The sequence below is a fragment of the Anguilla rostrata genome, chromosome 14 (assembly GCF_018555375.3).
Source record: "Anguilla rostrata isolate EN2019 chromosome 14, ASM1855537v3, whole genome shotgun sequence".
In the NCBI taxonomy this organism is placed as follows: Eukaryota; Metazoa; Chordata; class Actinopteri; order Anguilliformes; family Anguillidae; genus Anguilla; species Anguilla rostrata.
In genome coordinates this window covers 40,416,176-40,443,684 of record NC_057946.1, presented here as the reverse complement: position 1 = coordinate 40,443,684, position 27,509 = coordinate 40,416,176, and the positions used below count along the sequence as shown (strand labels likewise).

The 27,509-nt window shown below is 44.5% G+C and overlaps 1 protein-coding gene across 4 annotated transcripts; it reads right to left on the bottom strand.

Annotated features, from left to right (window-relative positions):
- Window positions 1-388: 388 nt before the first annotated feature.
- Window positions 389-26,463, bottom strand: rab11fip1b (RAB11 family interacting protein 1 (class I) b). 4 transcript variants are annotated; one of them, XM_064306944.1, is made up of 6 exons: window positions 25,849-26,463; window positions 13,505-13,956; window positions 11,105-12,617; window positions 5,025-6,134; window positions 4,360-4,453; window positions 389-2,299 (listed from the first exon to the last, which is right to left on the bottom strand). In XM_064306944.1, the coding sequence occupies exons 1-6, from the start codon at window positions 26,196-26,198 to the stop codon at window positions 2,087-2,089; spliced, it is 3,732 nt and encodes a 1,243-aa protein (XP_064163014.1). In that variant the 5' UTR covers window positions 26,199-26,463; the 3' UTR covers window positions 389-2,086. The 4 variants fall into 4 exon arrangements, with proteins under 4 accessions (XP_064163014.1, XP_064163015.1, XP_064163016.1 ...); XM_064306945.1 differs by lacking the exon at window positions 25,849-26,463 and adding an exon at window positions 24,520-24,645; XM_064306946.1 differs by lacking the exon at window positions 25,849-26,463 and adding an exon at window positions 24,170-24,472.
- Between the last annotated feature and the right edge of the window lie 1,046 nt (window positions 26,464-27,509).

Here is a 27,509-nt window from a genome sequence, read left to right as displayed (position 1 = left end):
GATATTGCTCAACACTTGCTCAGCTGATATTTCTCAGTATGTTAACTGGTGAATAAAATTCCTTTTCCATTTAGCTTTGCCTAAGCCTTTTGTTGATATATTGCTTATTTGATGTACACTCAAATATAATAAGGTGGTGTAATTCCTGAGAATTAAATCATAACTGTAAGGCAGGAAAAAAATAAATGTTCCAAATTGAATTTTATTGAATTTAATCTTTGTTGCAAAGGAATCTTTATTGCTATTTTACAAAAAAGTTTTGCTGGAATATCTGTTTGCTTATTTTTGTTTTAGAGAAACATTAAAAATGATAAAAGCTGAAAATACTCTTCAGTGTGCAAAATATGGGACAATGACACGAAACCATAAAGCAGGAAAGTCATAGAGCTCAGAGCAGAAGCCATTACAGTATTTATTCCCATAAAACATCAGTATACATATGACATCACACCGCTCATCTGAACGCATGGGAGAACGGTGGGCAGTGTTGGGTATTAATGAGTGATTGATTGAATGAATGAAATAGTAAAGGAGTGTGTTACAGGGAAGGATGTAACTCAGCCACCAGTGTGCCATACAGACTTCTGGGCTGCTGTATGTCCTGCCCGTGTCCCAGCATGCTCTGCCCGTGTCCCAGGATGCCCTGCACCAACACTGGCACCACCAAATCATCTGACATTATTATCATTATCAACAAAACAACAAATGAATCTAGCAGATAATGATAGATAAAGTAGCAACGGCAATAGAAAACATCAACATTTTCGAAATTACTTGGAGGCACTGGCAAATATGTACAAAAAATGAGCTAAAACGATCTGACATTGAGTAATAGCGTGCACAGGTTTTTGCAGCGTGAGCTGACAATTGGTCCGTTGGAAAAAATGTGCATTCTATGTGTGAATAAAAGCCACTGGTTCTCATTTGCTGTCATATGTTCCAGATTGTAATCCAGTTTGGTTGTAATTACACTTCCCACAATTTTAAACATTCTGTGATCCATTAATCTATCCAGCGCACACAACTGCTATCACTGTTTCGCCCAGATCCACCAGGATCAAAAGAGCTTCGATGTTTTATTCAGTTACAATTAATTTACTACTACTTCATTTCCGCAACAGTGTTTTGAAATATAAAAATAGTTTCAGTTAAAATGTATACCTGTACCAGCAGGAAGGAAAAACAACTTTGTTGACATGCTTGAAAAGAAATGTCAAAGGAGACAGCTTTTATGCTAAAAACAAGATGCAATATAAAGAAAGTTCTGTTTTCATGCAGTGTTGGAAATCACACAGAAAACATTGTAGTGAAGCTTTCTAGAGGCACAAGCATGTTTAAGTGCTCTGTTCCTCCATCTTTGGGGCTGAATGATTCATTTTAATCTTTGTCATTTTCAAATATAAAAACACAATGAGAGCAACAATTTTACATGGCCCAAACTTTAAGTGCTTCAGAGTGTGATTTCAATTTGTTTCTGTCCCCATGGAAGTCAAGTATTTGAGGGGAAAATAGCAGTCAGCCACAATAACTTACTGTGTGGCTCAGGACATTGCAATCACAATAAGAAATTGTTGATCGTTTGTACTCACTGTAACAACCCTCCCATCCCCATAGTTAGCACTGTGCTACTCACACCGGCACAGTGACAGCTTGCTCCTCTGATGCCAGTGACTATAGTGCTTAAACCCAACCCACCCTCCCCCCATTATTTAACAGTGTTTCTCTGTGGTGGCCTTTTTGGCCGGTCTCATATTGACTGTAAGATGCTAGGCAGCCTTTTTGTCCAGGCTCATTGAGTGTAAGGTGCTAGGCAGCCTTTCTGGCCGGGCTCATTGACTGTAAGATGCTAGGCAGCCTTTCTGGCCGGGCTCATTGACTGTAAGATGCTAGGCAGCCTTTCTGGCCGGGCTCATTGACTGTAAGATGCTAGGCAGCCTTTCTAGCCGGGCTCATTGACGGTACGATGCTAGGCAGCCTTTTTGGTCATGCTCATTGACTGTAAGATGCTAGGCAGCCTTTCTGGCCGGGCTCATTGACTGTAAGATGCTAGGCAGCCTTTTTGGCTAGGCTCATTGACTGTAAGATGCTAGGTAGCCTTTTTGGTCATGCTCATTGACTGTAAGATGCTAGGCTGCTCCTCGATGATGCGCACCAGCAGGTTGTCGATGTACTCCTCCAGCTCCTTGATCTTGCTGTCCTTCTCAGAGAGCTGGTCCTGCTGTTTCATCACCAGGGAGGCCAGCTCTGAGTGGGTCAGCTGGGAATAGGGCCCGCCTACACCCCCCGCCGATTCCGTCACCTGTGAGGGGAGGAAGTGGAGGGTCAGTACTTCCTGCTGAGCACCCGCACCATTGCTCTCTAAAGTATGTGACTGCAGAGAAACAAGGAAGGAATACCAACATGAACTAGCTGTGTGTGTGTCTGTGTGTTTATGTATCTGTGTGTGTGTGTGTGTGTGTATATGTCTGTGTACACTCCTGGGCAAAGAAAATGGGCCAAACCCAAAATGGCAAAAAATTAAGCTTTTAATGGTCTTAACAACAAATCATTGGTCAAAAATTAGCAAGAATTAAACAAATGCACTCTGAGACCTCCTGTGCCACCATGTGCTCGTTTACTTTTGCTGCAGTGAACAGTTTGGGGAAAAGTTAGAAACAGGGAAATTCACTTATACAGCAGACAAATTAACATAATGTTAAATAAAAGAGTCATGTTTTGCATTTGGTTGCATATCATTTGCATGCCATGACTTCCTGATGTCTGTGACCGATCAACATCATCAGAGTCTGGATATCTTATTTTCAGGTTGTCCTACAAGTGATACAAAAACTATTTGCATTTGAATGGATCTCTATGGGAATTGGGGGGTGGGACTAGATTCAGCTGTAAATTATGCTGATAAAGTATGGAACACATTTGTTGGCTAAATGGCTTTAAGTCATCAAGGGTCCAAGGTATCAAATGAGCCTCAAACCACCGTGCTGCTGCCAGATATGCAGTAGATACTACAAGCATTGTTTCTCCTGATAAATTTTCCTGTTGAACTCAAAGGAAAAAATATTCAGGAGAAATGCTTGTAGTGTCTACTGCATAACTGGTAGCAGCACGGTGGTTTGAGGCTCATTTGATATCTTGGACCCTTGGGACCCTAGTCCCACCCCCCAATTCCCATAGAGATCCATTCAAATGACATTATGTTAATTTGTCTACTGTATAAGTGAATTTCCCTGTTTCCAGCTTTTCCCCAAACAGATCACTGCAGCAAAAGTAAATTAGCAAAGAGTGGCACAGGAGGTCTCAGGGGTGCATTTGTTTAATTCTTGCTAATTTTCTGACCAATTATTTGTTGTTAAGACCATTAAAAGCTTAATTTTTTGCCATTTTTGGCTTGGCCCATTTTTTTGCCCAGGAGTGTATGTTCGTGTGTGTGTGTGTGTGTTTATGTGTGTGTATGCGTATGTTTGTGGGTGTGTGTTTATGTATGTGTGTGTGTATGTTTGTGTGTGTGTGTTTGTGTGTGTGTTTATGGATGTGTGTATGTTTATTTTTGTGTGTGTGTATGTGTTTATTGCACAAAATGTTCAGGCCAGGGGTGCAATATTAATGCAGCGCTGCACAGACTTTTCTATCAGGCCTGGGGTGAAATATTAATGCAGAACACAGACTTTTCTATCAGGCCTGGGGTGCAATATTAATGCAGAACACAGACTTTTTTGTCAGGCCTGGGGTGCAATATTAATTGGGGGGATAGGTAAGAGGTTTAAGTGAGTGATATTAGGGATAGGTTAGAGTAGGGATCATCAACTCTGGCCCTCAAATCCAAATCCAGCCCTGGTTTTCTTTTCTCCCGGGTAATTAGTGCTACTGATTGGCCAGACTGTTTTCACACCTGACTCCCAGTCAAAGGGAGGGTGGAAAACCAGCAGGTCTCGGCCCTTGAGGACCGTGTGTTGCTGATCCTTGGGTTAGAGGGTTAAGTGAGTGATGTTGGGGATAGGTTAGAGGGTTAAGTGAGTGATGTTGGGGATAGGTTAGAGGGTTTAGTGATTGATGTTGGGGATAGGTTAGAGGGTTAAGTGAGTGATATTAGGGATAGGTTATAGAGGGTTTGGTGATTGATGTTGGGGATTGGTTAGAGGGTTAAGTGAGTGATATTAGGGATAGGTTATAGAGGGTTTGGTGATTGATGTTGGGGATTGGTTAGAGGGTTAAGTTAGTGATGTTGGGGATAGGTTAGAGGTTTAAGTGAATGGTGTGGGGGATAGGTTAGAGGGATGAGTGAGTGATGCTGGGGATAGATTAGGAGGGTAAGTGAGTGATCTTTTTTGGATGTTGGTGCCGTTCCACTGCGGATCGTACCTTTGTCATTCCCTCTGTGGCACCCAGGTCTCCCCCAGGGAAGCTCCCAGGATAATGGCTGTCCAATAAGCTCAATGGCTTCACTGGGTGAGGCCTTCCAAACCAGAGAGATACACAGTGTCAGACAGAGAGAGGCTATTAGGCCTACTAAACCAGAGAGATACACAGAGTCAGAGAGAGAGAGGCTGTTAGGCCTACCAATCGAGAGAGACACAGAGTCAGAGAGAGAGAGAGGGTATTAGGCCTACTAAACCAGAGAGATACACAGAGTCAGAGAGAGAGAGAGAGAGAGGTTGTTAGGCCTACCAAACCAGAGATATACACAGATCAGAGAGAGAGAGAGAGAGAGAGAGAGAGAGAGGCTGTTAGGCCTACCAATCCAGAGAGATACACAGAGTCAGAGAGAGAGAGAGACGTTGTGAGGCCTACCAATCCAGAGCGATACACAGAGTTAGAGAGAGAGAGACTGTTAAGCCGGGCACCCACCGCACGCGTATCGACCGCGAGCGCACTACGCGCGTATTACGCGCGTAACTGAAGCGTAGTTGAAGTACTGTTATTACAACGGCAGCGGGCGACGTCGTCTCCACCAGATGCGAACGCGTCGCGAACTGGCTGCGAAGCTCGCGCGTGTGGATAGCCCTGCTCTGATTTGCCGATCTCACCTGCATGAGGTTGAGGGTGCCCCTCCCACTTTCCCTGCCGTACCACTTCCTTCAGCGCTGTTCTGCATCGTGATTGGCTGGGGCTCTGAGGGTGACATCCAGGCCTGCAGCAGGGTCGGCCCCCCAGGAAGAGCTCCGTCCCCAGGCTGGGGGGCGCGCCTTTTCCCAGCAACCTTCGAGCCCTGTGGCTCTGAGGGGGGCGGGGTCACTGCACGGTCCCACTCCTGTGTGGTGCAGTCCCCGTGTGGTGCTCCAAGCGGTAGGGGCGCGCGGTTCTTCTTTTTGGGCGCACCCTTCCCACCCGGGCCTGCCCCGCCCTCAGGAGCCTCTGTCTGCGTCTCCCCACCTGGAAACGCCAGGCCGGACCCGCCATCCTGACGCACGTGGTTATTCTCTGTGTGAGCACCAGGGGGCGACGACGGGTCACTGCGAGTGAGGACAGTGCAAAGCGCCTCATCGCCTCTGCTCCTCGGTGCACTTACAGCTTCACCTTCATCCTCATCATCATCGAAGGGCGTTTTTGCAGCTGGTGGACTGGAATCCGTCTCACACGTCTTCCCTTCAGGCGCAACTGCGCGGCCCAGCAGTCCATCCACGCCTCCTTGCTCGTGATTGGCTGGCAAGGTATTGCCTGATCTATCATCAAGCTGTTGCTGCCCATCATGTGCCAGGTTTGATGCCCCTTCTCCAGCACTGGGGTCAGAGATCAGCAGGGTGGGCTGTGGCTTTGGCGGTGCGGGCCCCTTTCGGACCCTGGCCGATGCTACCGGGACGTTCTGCGGAGCAGGGGTGGGTTTGGGCGGAGGACAGTGCTGGCTCTGGGCAGGTGGGGCAGGCGGAGGCAGAGGAGCATGGCGCTTCTTCTCCGCACTGGCGGGGGGGCTCTCTGCACCCCCTAGTAAGGACTTCTCAGAGCTCCAGGGGTCCCTGGGCAGATCCTGGGGAATGTGTGGGGCCCCGGGAGTGACGGGTGCCTGGGAGGGGGCTTCACCAAGAGACAAATCTGAAGAGGAGGTGTGAGGAAGCGGAAGGGGGGTGGAGGAGTCTATGTTGGCAGGTAGCAAACAGGAACTTCTTTTATCGGTTCCTGTTTCCAAGGACATGACCAATCTGCTCAGGAGTAAAAACAAAAATCTTCCTGGTCACAGAACCACCCCTGAGTGATGTCACAATACACCCTCAGAATTATGTCATGACATCGCCCTTGAGTGGGAACCATATATGGAGAAAGGGGCAGGGTCACCACAGAACACTCACAGGCATTGCACACTGAAGCAATTTCACAATCTCATTTTACCTAGCAGGCTTTCTCATGCTGGCTAATTATCAAACTGACTAGCAGAAATAAAAGTTAAAAAGGTAAATAATCTGCATTATACTCCTCCAGAGTCTCTTGTAACCACTGATGTAGAATTTTTAGAATTTGCAAATGATCAAATTATGAGAATTTACCTAAAAGTTTTTTTTTTAAAACTAATTTTAAAAATCCCTCCCCAAGGTTAAAGTCACAACAGCCCATTCTTGAGTCTGGCTGCCAGGCAGTTTGCCTAAGATGAATATAACAAATGCATGCACACGCAAAGTTTTATACTAACAGTGACTACAAACTCATCCACTGTAACAAACAAGCTTAAGCCTTGATGGGTCCCCTTTAATATGGCTGAATCCAGTCATTCAGAAACATACAGAAATACTGATTTATATGAGCTTGAGTGTATAGCTGAGTCCTCAGGAGGAAATCACACACAGACTGCTGGGCAAATATTTGTACCCACTTGCCACTGGTCTACAAGGATTTTTGGGCAGCTGCCCTCCCCCAGAGCATTCTGCACATTCCGCCTGGTCAGCACCGAGAAGGCAGGACACTCTGGAGCTCTTAGCCTCCACCCCCCCACTTCCCCAACAGTCACATGACACAGCGGTGTGGAAAAACACAGGAGCCCAGGCAGAATTCAGCAGGTTATTATGCTCAACACACACACACACACACACAGATACACACAGACACACACAGGCACACACACACACACACACAGATACACACACACACACACAGGCACACACACACACACACACAGATACACACACACACACACAGGCACACACACACACACACACAGATACACCACACACACACAGCACACACCACACCACACACACACACACACACACTCACACACACATACACGCACACATGCTTACACTCACACACATACACACACACTCACACCAAACACACATACATGCTCACACTCACACAAACACACACACACACATACACGCTCACACTCACACACACTCACACATACACACACACACACACGCTCACACTCACACAAACACACACACACACACGCTCACACACATACACACACACACACACACACATGCTCACACTCACACACATACACGCTCACACTCACACACATACACACACAGGCACACACACAAATGCACACCCCACATCTGCACATGCACACGGAAATGGTAGCACAAATGCACAAACACACATTCACACATAGGCAGTTAATGATTAAAACATCTCTAAATCTCATTATTTCCCACATGAACTGAAAACTGGTCAGTTGTTATGGTCAGAATCATGAGACAGAGTGATGGCATGAGTACTCAGCTTTGCAGATGCCTCTGTTTAGGGACACATTTAGATAAGGAGCATATCCTGAGGTTAGAGTTAGTACACAGAATCTTCACAAATACAAGTGCTCTGGTTGGCTACCTACATATACCTATAAATCACTGACAAGAAGCAAATTCTAACATACATGAGTTTGTGTGTGTGTGTGTGTGTGTATATACACACACACACACACACACACACAAACTCATGTATGTTAGAATTTGCTTCTTGTCAGTGATTTATATATATACTGTATGTATACAGTACAATCCAAAAGTAACAGTTGAGTGAAATTTGTTATTTTTGCTATATACTTGAGTAATTTGGATTTTAGATCAACAGATGAATATTAGACACACATACAGACAATAAGCTTTTATTTCATGGTATTTACATATGTATATTGTTCACCATTTTATAGAAACTGTCAATTTTGTGTTGAGTCTCCCCATTTTCCATTATTCAAAATTAAGTTAAGGGATGTACTTTAAGTAAATCAAGCAATAAATTGTAAATTGGTTGCAAAGCTGCAACAGGCTCACGACCCACTGACTTCACTAATCATTTGGTATCTTCTTTGGAAAGACCTTCACTGCAGTCTCTTTCAGTTGATCTTTGTCTTGAAGGGGTTTCTGTCTTCAGTCTCCTCTTCAGCATGTGTATTGCTTGTTTGAATTAAAATCAGGTGACTGCCTTGGCCATTGATGAAAGCTTTGGTTGCGTATGCAGTGTGTTTGGTGTCATTGTCTTGCTGCAGGATAAAATGTCAGCCGTTGACATTGGAGGAATTATTCATACATAGCTAAGCAAAATCTGTCTGTACTCTTCCAAATTCATCCTACTGCTGTCATCTCCCATTAGATCATCAATAAATACCTTTGAGCCTCTTCCAGAAGCAGCCATACATGCCCCAGCCATGACAAGATCTCCTCCATATTGTACAGATGCTTTGGATTATGGGCTCTTTCCTGTTCGCCAAACTTTTATTTTGGTCTCCTCTGTCCATAAAACTTTGTTCCACAAGACTTCTGGCTCGTCTTTGTATTTTTTGGTGAATTATAATCTGGCTTTTAGATTTTTGCTGCTAATGAGAGGTTTGCATCTTGCAGTGTAGCCTCTATGATTCAGCTCTCAGTCTGCGTATGGTGGCTTGTAATGTTTTCACCCTGCCCTATGGTGATGTCACTGACTGTTGTTTTATGTTTTTTTTCACAGCTCTTAGGATATGTGTCATCAGCTGCAGTTGTCTTCCTTGGCTGACCTGTATGGTGTTTATTTCTGAGTCCACCCGTGTTTTTTTTTTCTTTTTCAAGGCTTTCCAAATCTTTCTTAATGAATTCTGCTGTTCTCTCACCTTACAGATTAGCTGTTTTTCAGCCATAATTAGTCCTCTGGTCTTCATGATGGTGTTTGCCTCTGACTCCAAATACAATCTCCACAGATGGAAACAAGGCTAAAACCAAGATTAGACGGTCTCCTATGCGTGAACAATCTGTGCAAAAGGAAACCCCTGAGCAACAGTTAACACTTGTCAGTCATCTGCTAACTTACAAATACACAGCTGAAAATGGGGGGACTCAACACAAACACAATTATTTCTGTAAAATGGTGAAATGTATATACATGTAAATACCGTGATATAAAAGCTGACTGCATTTTTGTCTCATATTCACCTTTCAACCTCAAATGCAAATGCCTTAGGAAAATAGCAAAAATAACAAATGTCATACTTTTGGAGGGCACATATATCAGGACTGGAGCCAATTCAGGAAATGAAGTGAAATACTGGTGTGTGTGAAATTTACAGTTGAATTTCAGTTAATTTCCTGAATTGGCTGAACTGAAATGGATATCCATCTTTGCTTCCGTTATAGTTAAAGTTTGACTCTAATTTTGATGCAAAGGGCCAGCCAAGATAATCGACACTCTCGTTTCTCTCACACTAGTGGACCATTCGCTAACAATGTGTTTTCCAAAGAGTCGACATGTCAGAAAACATGACTGACGGCCAACTGCTAGCCTGCTGTGTGCTTCACGCAGCCTGTGCTAAAGTGAGCAGATACACTGCAGCTGCGAGCCTGCACCCTTTGCCAGCCCGAGGTCACTTCCTCTCAAGGCTACTTCCTGCGTACCACCCAGGGAGCTTCTCTTTGCCACTGTGGCTGTTAGCTTGCTTTTTGGGGGCTTACCCCGAGGTGTACTATGAAGCAATCTGTGACAAATTTTTGGCAAAATATTAACAGAATCTGATTAAGCTGTGATTTTTGCTTGATGTTCACCATTCTCCCTTTGTTTATTTATTTACTCTGGTGGCTTGGGGAAAGCCGACATATTTGCATTTTAATACTTTGAACTAGTCTGAGTACAAAACTACACAGGCATTCCTGTAACCTTCCTGAAGACCTGAGTGCACTGAAACATGAGTCCAGGGGACTGCTAAGCTTGGGAACTGTACCCATTTACTAGTGTCGCAGTATAATGTGGAAAAGAAGCCGAGGATTGTGGGTAAGTGGGCTAACCATGTAACAAACAAAACTAAAAATGGAAAGAGCTCCAAAATGCCATCAGTGACTCACTGATTTGAAGCAATCATCGCAGTTTGCTGTGGAGAGCAAAACATCCTGATGGGTTCTAAGAAGTCCTTGACTGACAGATGGTAGTTCCACCCATTTAAATGTGTAGGAAACCTCATACTCCCGATTCCGTGTTAGCGTGTTCCTGTTGTAAGCGTGTTCCCTGTGACCCCGCATGATTCAAGGGAACTCAACACACTAATCAAGACAGGAAGCACTTGAAATAGCCACAAGCATTATTTTGCATGTTATGCTCATTTTATTTTAAATCAATTATTTAGGGATCATTAAAATTATACAAACACTGTTTAAAAGTTACAACATTCAAATGTATTGATAAATGGACACAATACTAATGGAGATAGCAATTTGGTATAGAAAACACACAGTTGATAAGCATTTTTATGACTGGTGCTAGGTGACTTGTTTTGTGTGAATCAACATCACCACTCTTTCTCCAAAACAGTTGTTATTCTCACAGAAGACATAATGGAATTGTTCCACTGTATTTAATGGCCAACCCCAACCCCCAGCTAACCAGCTCAGTGCCACCTAGCACCCACTCATGAGTCAGAGCCTGTTAGTACATGTCTGAGCATAAGGAGATGGACCAGAGCCATGTTAGCAGTGATAGCGACCCGCTGTATCGACTGTGTCTGTCTGTCAATAAACGCCACTCCTGGGGAGGGTGCCAATGGGAATAACCCCCTCTCCCCCCCTCACTGCACAAACATTCACCCTGTCTCCATTTGATTTCCAGCTCATCGAGGATGAACATGAATTTGTGTGTATGAAGAGAGAAAGAAAGACAGAGAGAGAGAGAGAGAGAGAGAGTGTGAGAGAGAGAGATGGAGTGGTTGGGGACTGACCTGGGTCTGACAGCTGAAATTCTGGCTGACCGGGTGACGTGGCTTGTGGACCCGCTACGGGGGCTCTCCTCAAACGGGTTGGAGGAGGAGACTTCGGAGAATGGGCTGGAGGAGGAGACTTCAGTGAACAGGTTGGAGGAGGAGGCTTCAGTGAACAGGTTGGAGGAGGAGGCTTCAGTGAACAGGTTGGAGGAGGAGACTTCAGTGAACAGGTTGTTCAGAACTGCCTCTTCCTCCCTCCTCTGTATCTCCTCTTCCTCCCTCCTCCTCATCTTCTCCTCTTCCTCTCTCTTCCTCATCTCCTCCTCTACCTCCCTTCTCCTCATCTCCTCTTCCTTCCTCCTCTTCATCTCTTCCTCCTTCCTTCTCATCTCCTCTTTCTTCTTCATCTCCTCCTCTTCCTCCCTCATCTCCTCTTCTTTCCTCCTCCTCAGTTCCTCCTCTTCCTCCCTCCTCCTCATATCTTCCTCTTCCTTTCTCCTCTTCATCTTCTCCTCTTCCTCCCTTCTTATCATCTCCTCTTTCTTCTTCATCTCCTCCTCTTCCTCCCTCATCCTCCTCATCTTCTCTTCTTCTTCCTCCTTCCTCCTCATCTCCTCTTCCTTCCTCCTCCTCAGCTCTTCTTCCTCTCTCCTTCTCATCTCTTCCTCTTCCTCTCTCATCTTCATCTCCTCCTCTTCCTCCCTTATTCTCATCTCCTCTTTCTTCTTCATCTCCTCTTCTACCTCCCTTCTCCTCATCTCCTCTTCCTCTCTCCTTCTCTTCATCTCTTCCTCCCTCCTTCTCATCTCCTCTTTCTTCTTCATCTCCTCCTCTTCCTCCCTCATCTCCTCTTCCTTCCTCCTCCTCAGCTCTTCTTCCTCTCTCCTTCTCATCTCTTCCTCTCTCTTCTTCATCCTCTCCTCTTCCTCCCTTATTCTCATCTCCTCTTTCTTCCTCATCTCCTCCTCTTCCTCCCCTTTCCTCATTTTTTCCTCTTCCTCCTCCTTCCTTCTCATCTCCTCCTCCTTCCTCCTCCTCAGCTCCTCTTCTTCCTTCCTCCTCCTCAGCTGCTCTTCTTCCTCCCTCCTCCTCACCTCCTCTTCTCTCCTCCTCATCTCCTGTTCTTCCTCCCTCTTTTTCTGCTCCTCCCTCCTCCTTTCTTGTTCTACCATCTGCTTCTCATGTTCTTCCTTTAACCTCCTCATCTCCTGCTCTTCCTCAATCCTCTTCTTCTCTTTCTCCTCCCTCTGTCTTTCTTGCTCTTCTTTCAGCCTCCTCATGTCCTGCTCCTCTCTGCTCTCCTCCTCTTCACTGTACCTGTGGATGTCACTGCTCCCCTGTCCCCTCTGCAGATCTTCCACAGAGCCCTGGTCAGAGCCGCTGAGACTGAGGGTGGAGTTTGCCGGAGGCGTCTGCATTTGCCCTGCCCCTCCCTGCTTAGAGCGGCCCAGGAGAAAGGAGGCGCCCTGGGACCCCTTGCTGTCCGAGCTGTCCGTCCGCTTGTGAGTCAGGAACTTGAATTTCTTCTTCCCTGTGGGGTAGGAGGGACATAAATGCTTAAAGCTGAGAAAGGGAATAAGTAACAGTGCGTCTCACAAAAGATCTGACATTACAAACTCTGCTTCTTTTTAAAATAAAACATTTTCATTTTTTGATACATTGAAGGTTCATTTTCAATTTAAATATATTCATTAATGAATAGTTTTATGCTGGGGTCTTTACATTTGTGAATATGGAAGTGCATGAAAAATATGTCATCAATGTAAGTAGTCAATCTCATGGATGATCTAGGTAATCGATCTCATGGATGATCTCAGTAATTGATCTCATGGCTGATCTTAGTAATCGATCACATGGATGATCTCTAATCGATCTCATGGATGATCTCAGTAATCGATCTCATGGATGATCTTAGTAATCGATATCATGGATGATCTCAGTAATCAATCTCATAGACGATCTCTAATCAATCTCATGGATGATCTCAGTAATCGATCTCATGGATGATTCGTACGTCCATGATGATTGAATCATATCATGGATGACTCTATATCTCATAGACGTCCAATCATCTATGAATCTTAGTATCATCTCATGTATCTGAACAGCACACATATACATGTTACAGCATCCATCCATTCATCCATTATCTTTTCCCGCTTATTCCTGGGCAGGGTCGCAGGAGGTGCTGGAGCCTATCCCAGCATGCACTGGGTGAGCATACACCCTGGACAGTTTGCCAGTCCACCCTGGGGCCATTCACTCACACACTCATACCTAGGAGAAATTTAGACACGTCAATTAAGGCCTCCAACAGAAAGGCCCAAGCCGGGATTCGGAACCAAAGACCTCCTTGCTGTGAGGGAACAGTGGTACCCACTGCACTACCGTGCCGCCCCATGATGTCACGCCCCTCACCTTCAGGGGAGTCCAGGTTGAGCCCTGACGAACGGCTGCCACTGAGGGCGGAGTTTTTCTCGGGAAGGGACCCGAGGGTCACCATTGACTGGGAAGCGTCGCGCTGCAGGTTGGACTTGGGGGCGAACAGCGACTTGATCTTGGACTTCTTCTTCTTCTTGTCTGCCCCATGGTCCGCATGGCCCTCACCCTCCCCCTCGCTGTCCGTCATCACCTGAGTGCTGCTGGCCAAGGAGGAGGAGGCGGGCACAATGGCGGAGGCGGAGTCTGAGAGGTCGCCCTTTTTTCCGCGGATCTTGTCCTTCAGCTTCCCCATGCGGGAGCGCGACTTGCCCTGCCCCGACAGGTCAAACATGCTGGCTGTCATGTTGTTCCTCATAAACTGGATGTCCAGGAGAACCTCCCCTCTCTCCTTGTCCTCTTTTCCATGCTTGTCCAGTAGCTTGAACCATCTGTCAGGCGAAAGAGAGAAGGATCTGTATCAGTACTCTGCTTTGCCCCTCTCTACGTCCATTTAAGAATTGTAATTGACATTTGTGAGACTTTACTAGCCAGTGAGCTAGTTTCACTGAGTTTTTTTCAGGTAAATTAGTTAGCTTACTATGCTGTGCTTGATAAGTTCTGATATCCTGCTGACTGTATCCCTCCCTCCCTGGGCATCCCCTAGAGGGTGCTATGGCCAACTACTAGACCGACTAACAGACAGGTATCCTCTCCTTAGCCTGCAGAAATGTGTTTTGACACACAACTGCACAAGAACACGTTCCTCAGCTGGGTATGCTAATAGCACAAACTGGATACTCAACCCAACTTACAAAAATAACAAAACTGTGGATGTCCTGCCCAGGTTCACTGTACAGCCTGAGAGAGGGACAGGGACTACAGGAACACATTAATGCACCAAGAACACTGTAATCCTCAGCAAAAAGAATGAGACTGCATTCATAGCTTTTGCACAGGCCAACACGCCACTCTAAAGACGACCTGCGGTCACAGCATCCTCTACTCTGCAGAACAGGACCATGACCTTACCAGCTCTTCTCTGAACAATCAAAGCCTATTCAACACATTAAGCACTTAACACAGGCAACATTCCCCTCATTTAATGGGAAATTGCAAACTTGTTTTTCTTTTGTAATACAAGCCACAGCAGGGATGCCATTACACACAGACAGCTCAAATGGGAATGACATTTCTATCACATTGCAAATCGGAACTGTTTATTAAAAATAAAAATACTTCAAATCATTTTGATGCCGACATGTAAACTAGCAACTGCACATTTTGGTCACTAGCTGTATATATGTGCTGTGTTAATGAGACTGGGGCTAGCTGTATATATGTGATGTGTTAATGAGACTGGGGCTAGCTGTATATATGTGCTGTGTTAATGAGACTGGGGCTAGCTGTATATATGTGCTGTGTTAATGAGACTGGGGCTAGCTGTATATATGTGCTGTGTTATAGCTAGCTGTATAGTGGTTAATGAGACTGGGGCTAGCTGTATATATGTGCTGTGTTAATGAGACTGGGGCTAGCTGTATATATGTGCTGGTTAATGAGACTGGGGCTAGCTGTATATATGTGCTGTGTTAATGAGACTGGGCTAGCTGTATATATGTGCTGTGTTAATGAGACTGGGGCTAGCTGTATATATGTGCTGTGTTAATGAGACTGGGGCTAGCTGTATATATGTGATGTGTTAATGAGACTGGGGCTAGCTGTATATATGTGATGTGTTAATTAGACTGGGCTAGCGTATATGTGCTGTGTTAATGAGACTGGGGCTAGCTGTATATATGTGCTGTGTTAATGAGACTGGGGCTAGCTGTATATATGTGCTGTGTTAATGAGACTGGGGCTAGCTGTATATATGTGCGTTAATGAGACTGGGGCTAGCGTATTTGCTGTGTAGGATGGTAGCTGTATATTTGTGCTGTGTTAATGAGACTGGGGCTAGCTGTATATATGTGATGTGTTAATTAGACTGGGGCTAGCTGTATATATGTGCTGTGTTAATGAGACTGGGGCTAGCTGTATATATGTGCTGTGTTAATGAGACTGGGGCTAGCTGTATGTATGTGCTGTGTTAATTAGACTGGGACTAATGGTTAATGGAAGCGTCGCCTCCTCTACTGTCATTCGAGGAGCAGAGAAACATGCAGCCTTTTGCTAAGACACAAAGAGCTTCCAGCAGACGGATCATGTTTTGTGTCCCTCTCATTCCACACTGCATTCTCAAGTGTTTTCTGGAAGTAGGACAGAAATTCACTGTGGTACTAAATGACAGCCTAGCCCTGCTGTAGTACCTAATGCCTGTGTGTGTGTGTGTGTATGGTAGACACAGGGGACGTATATACTGTATAAAGGACACTATGGTAGACACAGCGGTCGTATATACTGTATACAGGACACTATGGTAGACATAGGGGTCGTATATACTGTATACATGACACTATGGTAGACACAGGGGTCGTATATACTGTATAGAGGACACTATGGTAGACACAGAGGTCGTATATACTGTATACAGGACACTATGGTAGACACAGGGGTCGTATATACTGTATACAGGACACTATGGTAGACACAGGGGTCATATATACTGTATACAGGACACTATGGTAGACACAGGGGTCATATATACTGTATACAGGACACTATGGTAGACACAGGGGTCGTATATACTGTATACAGGACACTATGGTAGACACAGGGGTCGTATATACTGTATACAGGACACTATGGTAGACATAGGGGTCGTATATACTGTATAGAGGACACTATGGTAGACACAGGGTTCGTATATACTGTATAGAGGACACTATGGTAGACACATGGGTCGTACATACTGTATACAGGACACTATGGTAGACACAGGGGTCGCATATACTGTATACAGGACACTATGGTAGACACAGGGGTCGTATGTACTGTATAGAGGACACTTTGGTAGAAACAGGGTCTTATATATACAGGACACTATGGTGGACACAGGGTCTTATAAACTGAATACAGGACACTATGGTAGACACAGGGGTCGAATATACTGTATACAGGACACTATGGTAGACACAGAGTATTATATACTGAATACAGGACACTATGGTAGACACAGGCTCTTACATACTGAATACAGGACACTTTGGTAGACACAGGGTCTTATATACTGTATACAAGACACTATGGTAGACACAGGGTCCTATATACCGTATACAGGACACTATGGAAGACACAGGGTCTTATACCGAAGACAGGACACTATGGTAGACACAGGGGTCGTATATACCGTATAGAGGACACTATGGTAGACACAGCGGTCGTATATACTGTATGGAGGACACTATGGTAGACACAGGGGTCGTATATACGGTAGAGGATACTATTGTAGACACAGGGGTCGTATATACTGTATACAGGACACTATGGTAGACACAAGGGTCGTATATACTGTACAGAGGACACTATGGTAGACACAGGGTAGTATACACTCACAGGCGACTTTATTAGGTACACTTTTTCAACTGCTCGTTAACGCAAAAATCTAATCAGCCAATCATGTGGCAGCAACTCTATGCATTTAGGCTTGTAGACATGGTCAAGACGATCTGCCGAAGTTCAAACCAAGCATCAGAATGGGGAAGAAAGGTGATTTAAGTGACTTTGAACGTGGCATGGTTGTTGGTGCAAGACGGGTTGGTTTGAATATTTCAGAAACTGCTGATCTACTGGGATTTTCGTTACAACCGAGGTATGCAGAACAGCATCTCTGAACGCACAACATGAGGAACCTTGAAGCAGATGGGCTACAGCAGCAGAAGCCAACCCAATACTAGCAAGTTATACCTAATAAAGTGGCCGGTGAGTGTATACAGTTATTGGCTGCAATGATTTTGATTTTCAATCACAGAGGTCAGAGTCCAGACAGAGATGGAGAGGTAGATTTGGTCACTTATTGACAGCATTCCACTGCATTGACATACTGCAGGCTCTTTAAATCAGGGCCAGCAACCAGGGTTCAGCCAAACCCACACAATCATACGCACTCATACGCACTCACACACTCATACGCACTCACACAATCATACGCACTCACACACACATACTCATACGCACTCATACGAACTCATACGCACTCACACACACAATCATATGCACTCACACACACAGTCATACGCACTCATACGTACTCACACACACACACTCATACGCACTCATACGTACTCACACACACACACTCATACGCACTCATACGTACTGACACACACACACTCATACGCACTCATACGTACTCACACACACACACTCATACGCACTCATACACACTCATACGAACTCATACGTACTCACACACACAATCATATGCACTCACACACACAGTCATACGCACTCATACGTATTCACACACACACACTCATACGCACTCATACACACTCATATGAACTCATACGCACTCACACACACAATCATACGCACTCACACACACAGTCATACGCACTTATACGCACTCACACACACACTCATACACACTCACACACACACAATCATACACACTCACACACACAATCATACGCACTCATACGCACTCACACACACACTCAAACCCACTCATACACACACACAAACACACACCCATACGCACTCATACACACACACACACACACACACTCACAAAGGTTGGTCAGCGTGTCGTTTCTCTGTTATCCCTCCATTCCCTCTGCTGTCCTGACTGCTCTCTTTTTGACAGGGTCTGGGCCTTACACTGTACTCACTGAGCTCAGCACAATCAAACAGCCGTCAAAAATATTCAGGAAAACAGCCCAGGACAGTGGCGGAAAAATCAAGCAGGCGCTGCACAAATTCAGATTGGGGGGGGTGGTGGGGTTGTTGACTTATAATGTTGGTCATAACTGCCTGGTAATCTATTTTATGAACCTGACTCTGTGGAGGAAAGTGGGCGGAGGGACTGTGTTGACAGTTGAACAATGAGGAAGTTTGGTTAGAGAAGGTCACAAAAAGGGCTGTGCCAGTTTCTGCTTACATTGAGAGGACGTGGGAGCAGTGCCTCGTCCTCATGTGCTTGTATGAATCCCTTTAAAAAGCATTATAGCAGGCGTGTGAGGAACACCAGCTGATCATTCTCGTTGAACTGGTTCATCCACTAAAACAATATAGAAATACTTCCAGTCAGCTTATAAATAATAGCACAGCTTACTAAGATATTTCACACCACTCCTCAGACCTGAACAACAGCATGAAAGCATTGTATCTGTGATGAGATTTTTCACAGTCCATTCATCTGGTATTTAATGCCTCAATGTTTGAAACTAATATGAATAAAGCATCTTGTCTAGACTCTATAACATAGGTCATTTTCCAAATTAGTCATATAAAAAAGGGATATGCACCACCAGGGATCTCATGGCCTGAGACGCCAAGAAACAGCTGTACTGGGGTTGTACTGATCAGGCCCATTACGAGAAACATTACCCAGCTATACTCAGAGCTGTAATTAAATGAACATGACATCCTGTCAGGTTAATCATAGTTCTAAATAAATTAGTTTTATACAATCCATTTGGATATAGTACACCAAAAACTTGCTTTCCCAGTTTTAGAATCTATGTGTATGTGCTGTGTTAATTAGACTGGGGCTAGCTGTAAATATGTGCTGTGTTAATGAGACTGGGGCTAGCTGTATATATGTGCTGTGTTAATGAGACTGGGGCTAGCTGTATATATGTGATGTGTTAATTAGACTGGGGCTAGCTGTATATATGTGCTGTGTTAATGAGACTGGGGCTAGCTGTATATATGTGCTGTGTTAATGAGACTGGGGCTAGCTGTATATATGTGCTGTGTTAATGAGACTGGGGCTAGCTGTATATATGTGCTGTGTTAATGAGACTGGGGCTAGCTCTATATATGTGCTGTGTTAATGAGACTGGGGCTAGCTGTATATATGTGCTGTGTTAATGAGACTGGGGCTAGCTGTATATTTGTGCTGTGTTAATGAGACTGGGGCTAGCTGTATATTTGTGCTGTGTTAATGAGACTGGGGCTAGCTGTATATATGTGATGTGTTAATTAGACTGGGGCTAGCTGTATATATGTGCTGTGTTAATGAGACTGGGGCTAGCTGTATATATGTGCTGTGTTAATGAGACTGGGGCTAGCTGTATGTATGTGCTGTGTTAATTAGACTGGGACTAATGGTTAATGGAAGCGTCGCCTCCTCTACTGTCATTCGAGGAGCAGAGAAACATGCAGCCTTTTGCTAAGACACAAAGAGCTTCCAGCAGACGGATCATGTTTTGTGTCCCTCTCATTCCACACTGCATTCTCAAGTGTTTTCTGGAAGTAGGACAGAAATTCACTGTGGTACTAAATGACAGCCTAGCCCTGCTGTAGTACCTAATGCCTGTGTGTGTGTGTGTGTATTTGTGTGTGTGAGTGTATGTGTGTGTGAGAGTGTGTGTGCAAGTGTGTGTGTGTGTGTTTGTGTGCGTGTTAAATTTATTATCTGGCTAATGTTAACTTGGACTAACCTTTGCAGGAGTGCCTGCGCTTTAAAAACCTTGTCATGGATCAGCTAGCTGTGACATAAATAACATCCACAGCCGTGTTAGCTCGCTGTCAGCAAAATAATTACTTCAGTTGGAAAGCACAATCAGTGGATCCAGTGCCATTTAAGAGAGAGATGTGTCCGGATAAAAACGATGCAAGTTTTAAACCAGTTTAAAGAGATTGGGGGAGGGGGGTTTAGCAGTGCCCTGAATTAAAATAATGATGAGTTGGCGGAAGTTGTTATTATTTCAGCTTTCACTCTCTGACAGCAGCTGATTTCCTGTATCCTATCCAGAACTGCTGATAAAAAGCCCTGTGAATGACACAACCTTATCTTATCACCATCAGCAGCTGTGTGTGCGCACACAAGATTGCGTGTGTGTGTGAGCAAGCCTGTATTTAAGTCTCTGCCTGCGAGCGTGTGTATCGGAAAAATATGTCAAGTGCCCCTCAACCCCTTAATGTTATGATATGTAAGCACTCGTTTGGATCCATGGAGCATAAGAGCTCTACTGATACATTTTGGGCAGCTCAACCGTGCCAAAAAATAAACCCACAGGTCATAGGAGCACGTACAGTCACCATTTTCAACACATCTTAACCCGAGCCTTCATTGTGAGCCCAAAGGAATTCTATCCCCCCGTGCAGTTTAGATCCAAATGAAAAGTGCACCGCGTCTCCAGTGGACTGCTAATACGCACTCTTCATTTAACGAGGTAGTCTTAGCTTTTAATGAAGAAGTCAGCAAGTATCTGACAAATGACCCAGAAGTAGAACAGCCCCTGGGGCTCATCCAGGGGGGCAAGAGGACGAGCAAGCAGACGCACATGCCACACACAGGCCCGTTCTGCTGTGGATGGACCTCTCTCAGCACACAGCGCGTACCCCCTGCTTTAAACTGCAGCTTATTGGACACATCATAAGAATAACAATAAAAGTAATAGAATAATAAAACTATAAGAATAAAAAAATAATAACGATGAGAAAAGACAGACAGAAGACGTATGAGGAAAGAATGCTCTTTTGTTCACAGGAGCCCTGCCCAGCCATGCCTTTCTAGCATGGAACACCTTGAGTTGCCAGGCGACCTTTCAGTCCAAAATTAAAGTGACGGTGACAACAAAGAGCAGGGTGGGGCCAGAAAGTGGCATGTCATTATTGTTATGGTGACAGATGATCCCACCAAGGCAAGAGAAAGAGACAAATGAAATGACGTCAGATTAGTGCTCGGAATGATGCACATCTGCACGCCTTTACCCAGGGTACTGTGCAACATTGAGCCTTTACCCAGGGTACTGTGCAACACTGAGCCTTTACCCAGGGTACTGTGCAACATTGAGCCTTTACCCAGGGTACTGTGCAACACTGAGCCTTTACCCAGGGTACTGTGCAACATTGAGCCTTTACCCAGGGTGCACTGCTACAATGAGCCTTTACCCAGGGTGCTGTGCTACATTGAGCCTTTACCCAGGGTGCAGTGCTACATTAAGCCTGCAGCTTACAAATAACCCTTACAGAACACTGCAAGCCTGTAAGGGCCAAAAACAAGGTCTCCCTGCTCCTTAGTCAGATAACACAGAGAACAGAAGCAGCCACACAGGGTTAGGGGGAAGAGAAGAGAAGAGGAAGAGAGAACAAGGACAGAGATATCTACAATCAATATTGAGCTCAATAAAATCTGTACAAATCTAAAAATATGTTAAAATCTCAGTAATTAATTCTTATAATTGCCTATCTTACTGTATGTATGTGTGTGCAAGCGTACATGTGTGTGTAGCTCTCCACCACCCGTCTTTGAGCAGACACACATTTGATTGCGTGTCTTGGTGCACACACACACGTTTAATTGTGTGTCTTGGTGCACACACACGTTTGATTGCGTGTCTTGGTGCACACACACGTTTAATTGCGTGTCTTGGTGCACACACACGTTTAATTGCTTGTTTTTTTGTGCAGGCACACACATGTTTGATTGCATGTCTTGGTGCAGACACACACATTTGATTGCATGTCTTGGTGCAGACACACACGTTTGATTGCATTTCTTGGTGCAGACACACACACGTTTGATTACATGTCTTGGTACACACACACACACACGTCTGATTACGTGTCTTGGTGCACACACACACACGTTTGATTGCGTGTCTTGGTGCACACACACACACACACGTTTGATTGCGTGTCTTGGTGCAGACACACACACACACGTTTGATTGCGTGTCTTGGTGCACACACACACACACACACGTTTGATTACGTGTCTTGGTGCAGACACACACACACGTTTGATTGAATGTCTTGGTGCAGACACACACACACGTTTGATTACGTGTCTTGGTGCACACACACACACACACGTTTGATTGCGTGTCTTGGTGCACACACACACACACACGTTTGATTGCATGTCTTGGTGCACACACACACACACACGTTTGATTGCATGTCTTGGTGCAGACACACACACACGTTTGATTACGTGTCTTGGTGCAGACACACACACGTTTGATTGCATGTCTTGGTGCACACACACACACACACACACACGTTTGATTGCGTGTCTTGGTGCACACACACACACGTTTGATTGCATGTCTTGGTGCACACACACACACACGTTTGATTGCGTGTCTTGGTGCACACACACACACACACACGTTTGATTGCGTGTCTTGGTGCAGACACACACACACACACGTTTGATTGCGTGTCTTGGTGCAGACACACACACACACACGTTTGATTGCGTGTCTTGGTGCACACACACACACACACACGTTTGATTGTGTGTCTTGGTGCAGACACACACACACACGTTTGATTGTGTGTCTTGGTGCAGACACACACACGCTGCTTTGACAGCAGACTGACTGTGAGCACAGGGAAACCGCTCAGTGTGTGTATAGCACTCAAACACAGGACAGCAGTTGACTCAGAATTACAGACAGTGGAAACTCGTAACATGGCCTAGCTAAGACTTCAGGGTAACAAACCAATCTGAAATCAGCCTGCAGAGATGGATCTGTTTACCGGACACAGACGGATTCTTTTTCAAAGTAGGTTCACCTTACTCCTGAATAAAACACACAACACGCATACATGTACACTGCCATATAAATGCACATTACATTCAGTTAACCCCTATTCAGAGTGTCAATTTAACAGAACATAAATGCATTACCCTGAGCTATGTGAGCAACTACCACAGACCACCAAGAGTTTGTGAACCTTCATGAAAATAATAAATATATGTCTACATATGCCAGGCTTCAATAATAATAATAATAATAATAATAATAATAATAACGTCCCACAACTAGCATTAATATTAAACATAAAGTATACCATACTACACAACGTGTGGTTGTGATTCTAAAATGGATTTGACCAAACTGCATTTTCCTAAAGTAATTATGTAAGAGTGCTGGTGCAAGAATAGGAGGATGCTAGATGAATTAAAAGATTATCTGCAAACTGAATTCTTGAATTCCACAATGCAGTCACAAACACAGATAAGAAATGTAACATCCTTATACTTGCACTTTATCCACATCAGTCTGCTCAGATTCTCAGTCTGCTGCAATACATTTTAATGACCCCAATCGCTGCCTTGAACTGCAGATAATAAACATGGAGTACATCTGTACAAAATGGTTTCCATGCACCACCCAGCAGAGAACACAACACAAGCTGGAGCCTCCTCAGTTTGTTAGAAAGTATTCACAGATCTGTAAGCATACTGTGAAAAAAAACAGTACGCACGCGCGGAAACGCACGCACGCACCTGCATGCACATGCACACAGTTAATGCACTCCAGGATTGAAACGCAGTACACAGGCAGCTGTTTTGGCGATTACACGTACTGTGCAAATGGATTATAGTCTAAAACCGGATAAAGATGAAAATTCTTCACATAGAGAATTGGCGCTATGCAGAAAACGTTTTTTTTTCTCTTAAAACATTGAGAAAGGAAAGAGCCAAAATATTAATATCTGATTCACTCCGTAAAAGGTTTGAGTTCTATAAATATCACTACATTTACCGTATTATCAGCAAAAAATCACCACTGTGCTTTAATGTTGCACTTTAACTACTTGACGTTTTTCAAAGAAGCAAGTGAGTCTAGATGCTTCCTTTTAAAAGTCACCCCAAATGAGATACGTGCAGTCGTGCTTCTAAAATAGTTTCGTACAAACTCTATATTTTCCTTTGATAAATCACCGGAGGTCGGATTCTTGGAAAGCTAGAGCCATAGCTGCTTCCGCTAACAACTAATAAGAGAGAAACCCACAAAGCGTCTTTATAATTGGGTTGAACCGTCGATCAACATTTTAATAACAGGTCTAGAATGGGCTATCAAAAAAGATCTGATAAAATCGAAACAAATAGCCTACACTAAAATAGACATTTCCTGCGCTGACATTTTCCAGTGAAAAAAAATTACCATTTAAAATTCAACGTCGTCGACCACCAATAAAGCAGCAGTCAGCCGGTAAGTAGCAAGCAATAAAGTCTTTATCAACAGCAGGGATCGCACTTCCGCTTGCAGGGAAACAGCTGGGATAATTGAAAGGCCGTGACAGGAAGTAGAAGTGTATATTTAAAACTGCCTTACTCTTCTATGCTCTTAACCCACGCAAGGACACCGTTTAATTTTTTCTGCGTTTTTTGTCAATAAACTTCAAAATAATACAGCATGCTTGTAGTTTTCCAGCTGCTCGCCCTCTTTTAAATACGTTTCTTATCACTATTGACAGAGCAGTTGGAGCAACCGAAAGGCGCAGAGGACCCCAGTCATTGCCGAACGTGAAATGCTTTTCCCAATCAACGACATACTGTAGGCGAGCTACTACAGGTTCAATCTGACCTAAGATCAGAAGTGAAATACAGAAATTGCATTTGTAGGCTAGCCGGTTATGACAGTTCGTTATTCGAAAGACCGGTTAATGAACATCGGGCCGGTGCAGGCACTCAGCGATTGCCCCGGGCGCCTGGTAATTAAGACTACTGTCTGCATAATATGCCAAATAGTCCGAATTTGCGCACTTGCCTACCACTGAGTAGTTGCATACAAGTTGTTGTATAGCCTACTCACTAGGCAAGTGTGCTGATTCGGTCACTGCTACTTTGAAAAGCGCATCTGTAATAGTTTTATATATTAAAAAGCGCTGTACAAAAAAAATATTTGAAATGTTTTCCTGCTTTGTCAACAGCAGAACATGTTATGGGACACAGTAATAGCCGTACGATCACCACAATGAGAAATTCAAGGCCAGAATATAGAAGGCGTACACAAGCACAGTCGAAAAGCTCAGAAATATGTCCGAAACGAACGAACTACCCTTTCCCATAAAAGTTCAGATAGTGCTCAAGAGGCGGATTTATTCTGGGTAGAGTGCAGCAGGGACTAGCCTAGTTTCTGAACATAAAGAGTAGAGCCTACATCTACCAGAAAAATGTCTTGGATTTGTACCCAAATGTCAGTGTTGCCCATAGACATGTACGCTCTACGGTGTTGCCCCTCGCTTATTGTTAACTGTTCCCGGTAACTGTGGCATTTGAAGAGACATTTGCTATCGACAACGTCCCAAAATTGTCTGAATGGATTGAGCGAAATATTAATAGCACCAAATATGTCGCAAACACGATTTATATTCCATAATTGAGAAGTCTGCCGAAGCCAAAGCAAAAAAAAGAGTTAAAAAAAGGATCACTTATTGGCCGATTTTATATTACACAAACTCTCATTTCCACGGGCCGTGAGAACACTCACTCGGTCTTGCTGCGGTCACTGTTCTCGTTGAGGTCCAGCAGGTTGATGACAGCTTGTCCCAACTGCTTGTCCATCCCCACCAGGGCCCGGTGCATTACCGTAACACGCAGAGTGCATCGCTCTTCGTTACCGTGGTGGAAAAGCGGCAGGTCGAAGCTGGCCTCCTGCTTCCACACGGGCGAAACGGACTTTTCTGCCACAGCGGTGGAGAACCTCTCTTTGGCCACCTGCATGATGGCGTACGCGTCGTTGGTGCCATGTTTGCCCTTGATCCTCAGGTTCCTCGCCTGAAACACCGTTACCTTCACGCTTGTGGGGTACCACTGCTGACTCTGGTCAGCCAAAGACATTGGTACCTGCTGGGAGGGAGATGGGAGGCTTTGGCCGAAATTAGAAAAATAAAAAAAGACTGCGTACCAGAATGTAACTGGCCTTTCTTTTAACACTTTTACACACTTTACCCGTATCTCTTGCTAACTTAAAACGACTCTTGTAAGGAAGGGCGCTTCATTACGCTCTGGCTGAAGTGACGCACCGTCTTGCATTAGAAGCATTTCTCAATTCCTGACACTCCCCCGGGCCAGTGAACAGGAAGAGGGCGGCTCTGGGCAGTGAGGCAGGCTGTGGCTGCTAGCGGGCAAACTTACATCAACTTTCCCCAGCACTCGGGAATGCATTATGTCATGCCTCTGACAGGAGTTAGGCTATTTGAGTTAAAAATAAAAACTTTACCGACCGTGCACGAAGTAGCCAAATTGCTCTCAATAACCACCGCTCATAAACTACATTAATTATTTTACATTTGTAGATGTATTCCTATCATAATTCATAAAATTCACACATTGTATGTGCCATCCTTTTATGTGTCTGCTCAGTCATATGCGACTGTTTACTCATGGAATCGTGCTATTTTAATATTGCATAATTCAATAGTCCATTTCATTTAACGGTTGCAACAGTCGAAAGAACAGGTAGGAGCGTCCAACTAGTGGCGAAAATTAGCTCCAGCTGCATCGCTCTACTCAGAAGATTAATAGAGCCCCCATGTGGCTATATGGGGAACCGCACGATTCTTTGAACGCTATTGGGATGGCAGGTATGCCATCCCGCCAAGTTATGGTTTGGGGGGGCGGCATGCCCCACACCAATATGGCACCCAGAGTTCTGCACTTTTCAGGGTTCCCTATAGAAATAATCACAATGCCCACAGACTCTCAGTCCTTAAAAACATTAATTTCTGTACCTTCTGACTCCATTTCAACAGACAGAATTCACAAACAACTTTACACATCCACAAAAGAAAGCCCAAAACTTATTGAGTTTTTTCCTCCTCCTCCTCCTCCTCCTCCCCCTCCTTCTTCTTCTTCTTCTTCTTCCTGCCTGATTACATCATCGCAAATGCTCCAAGAATAGGTCTCCTCATTGGACATTTAAGTATATCAGCCAATAAAAACATTGGATATGGACACAAAGTTCACATGTATACAATTTTAAAAAGCATAACTTTGCTCAGCTCCAATAACTACTTGCCTTGTAGCTCACTGGGTATAAAGCACATTTAAGAACAACTTTCCTTGACCAAAGTGCTGTAGAACACAATGTGCTGTACAAATAAATAAATACATATTTTTGAATAAGGGTTGTTTAGTTTCTGTGAAATC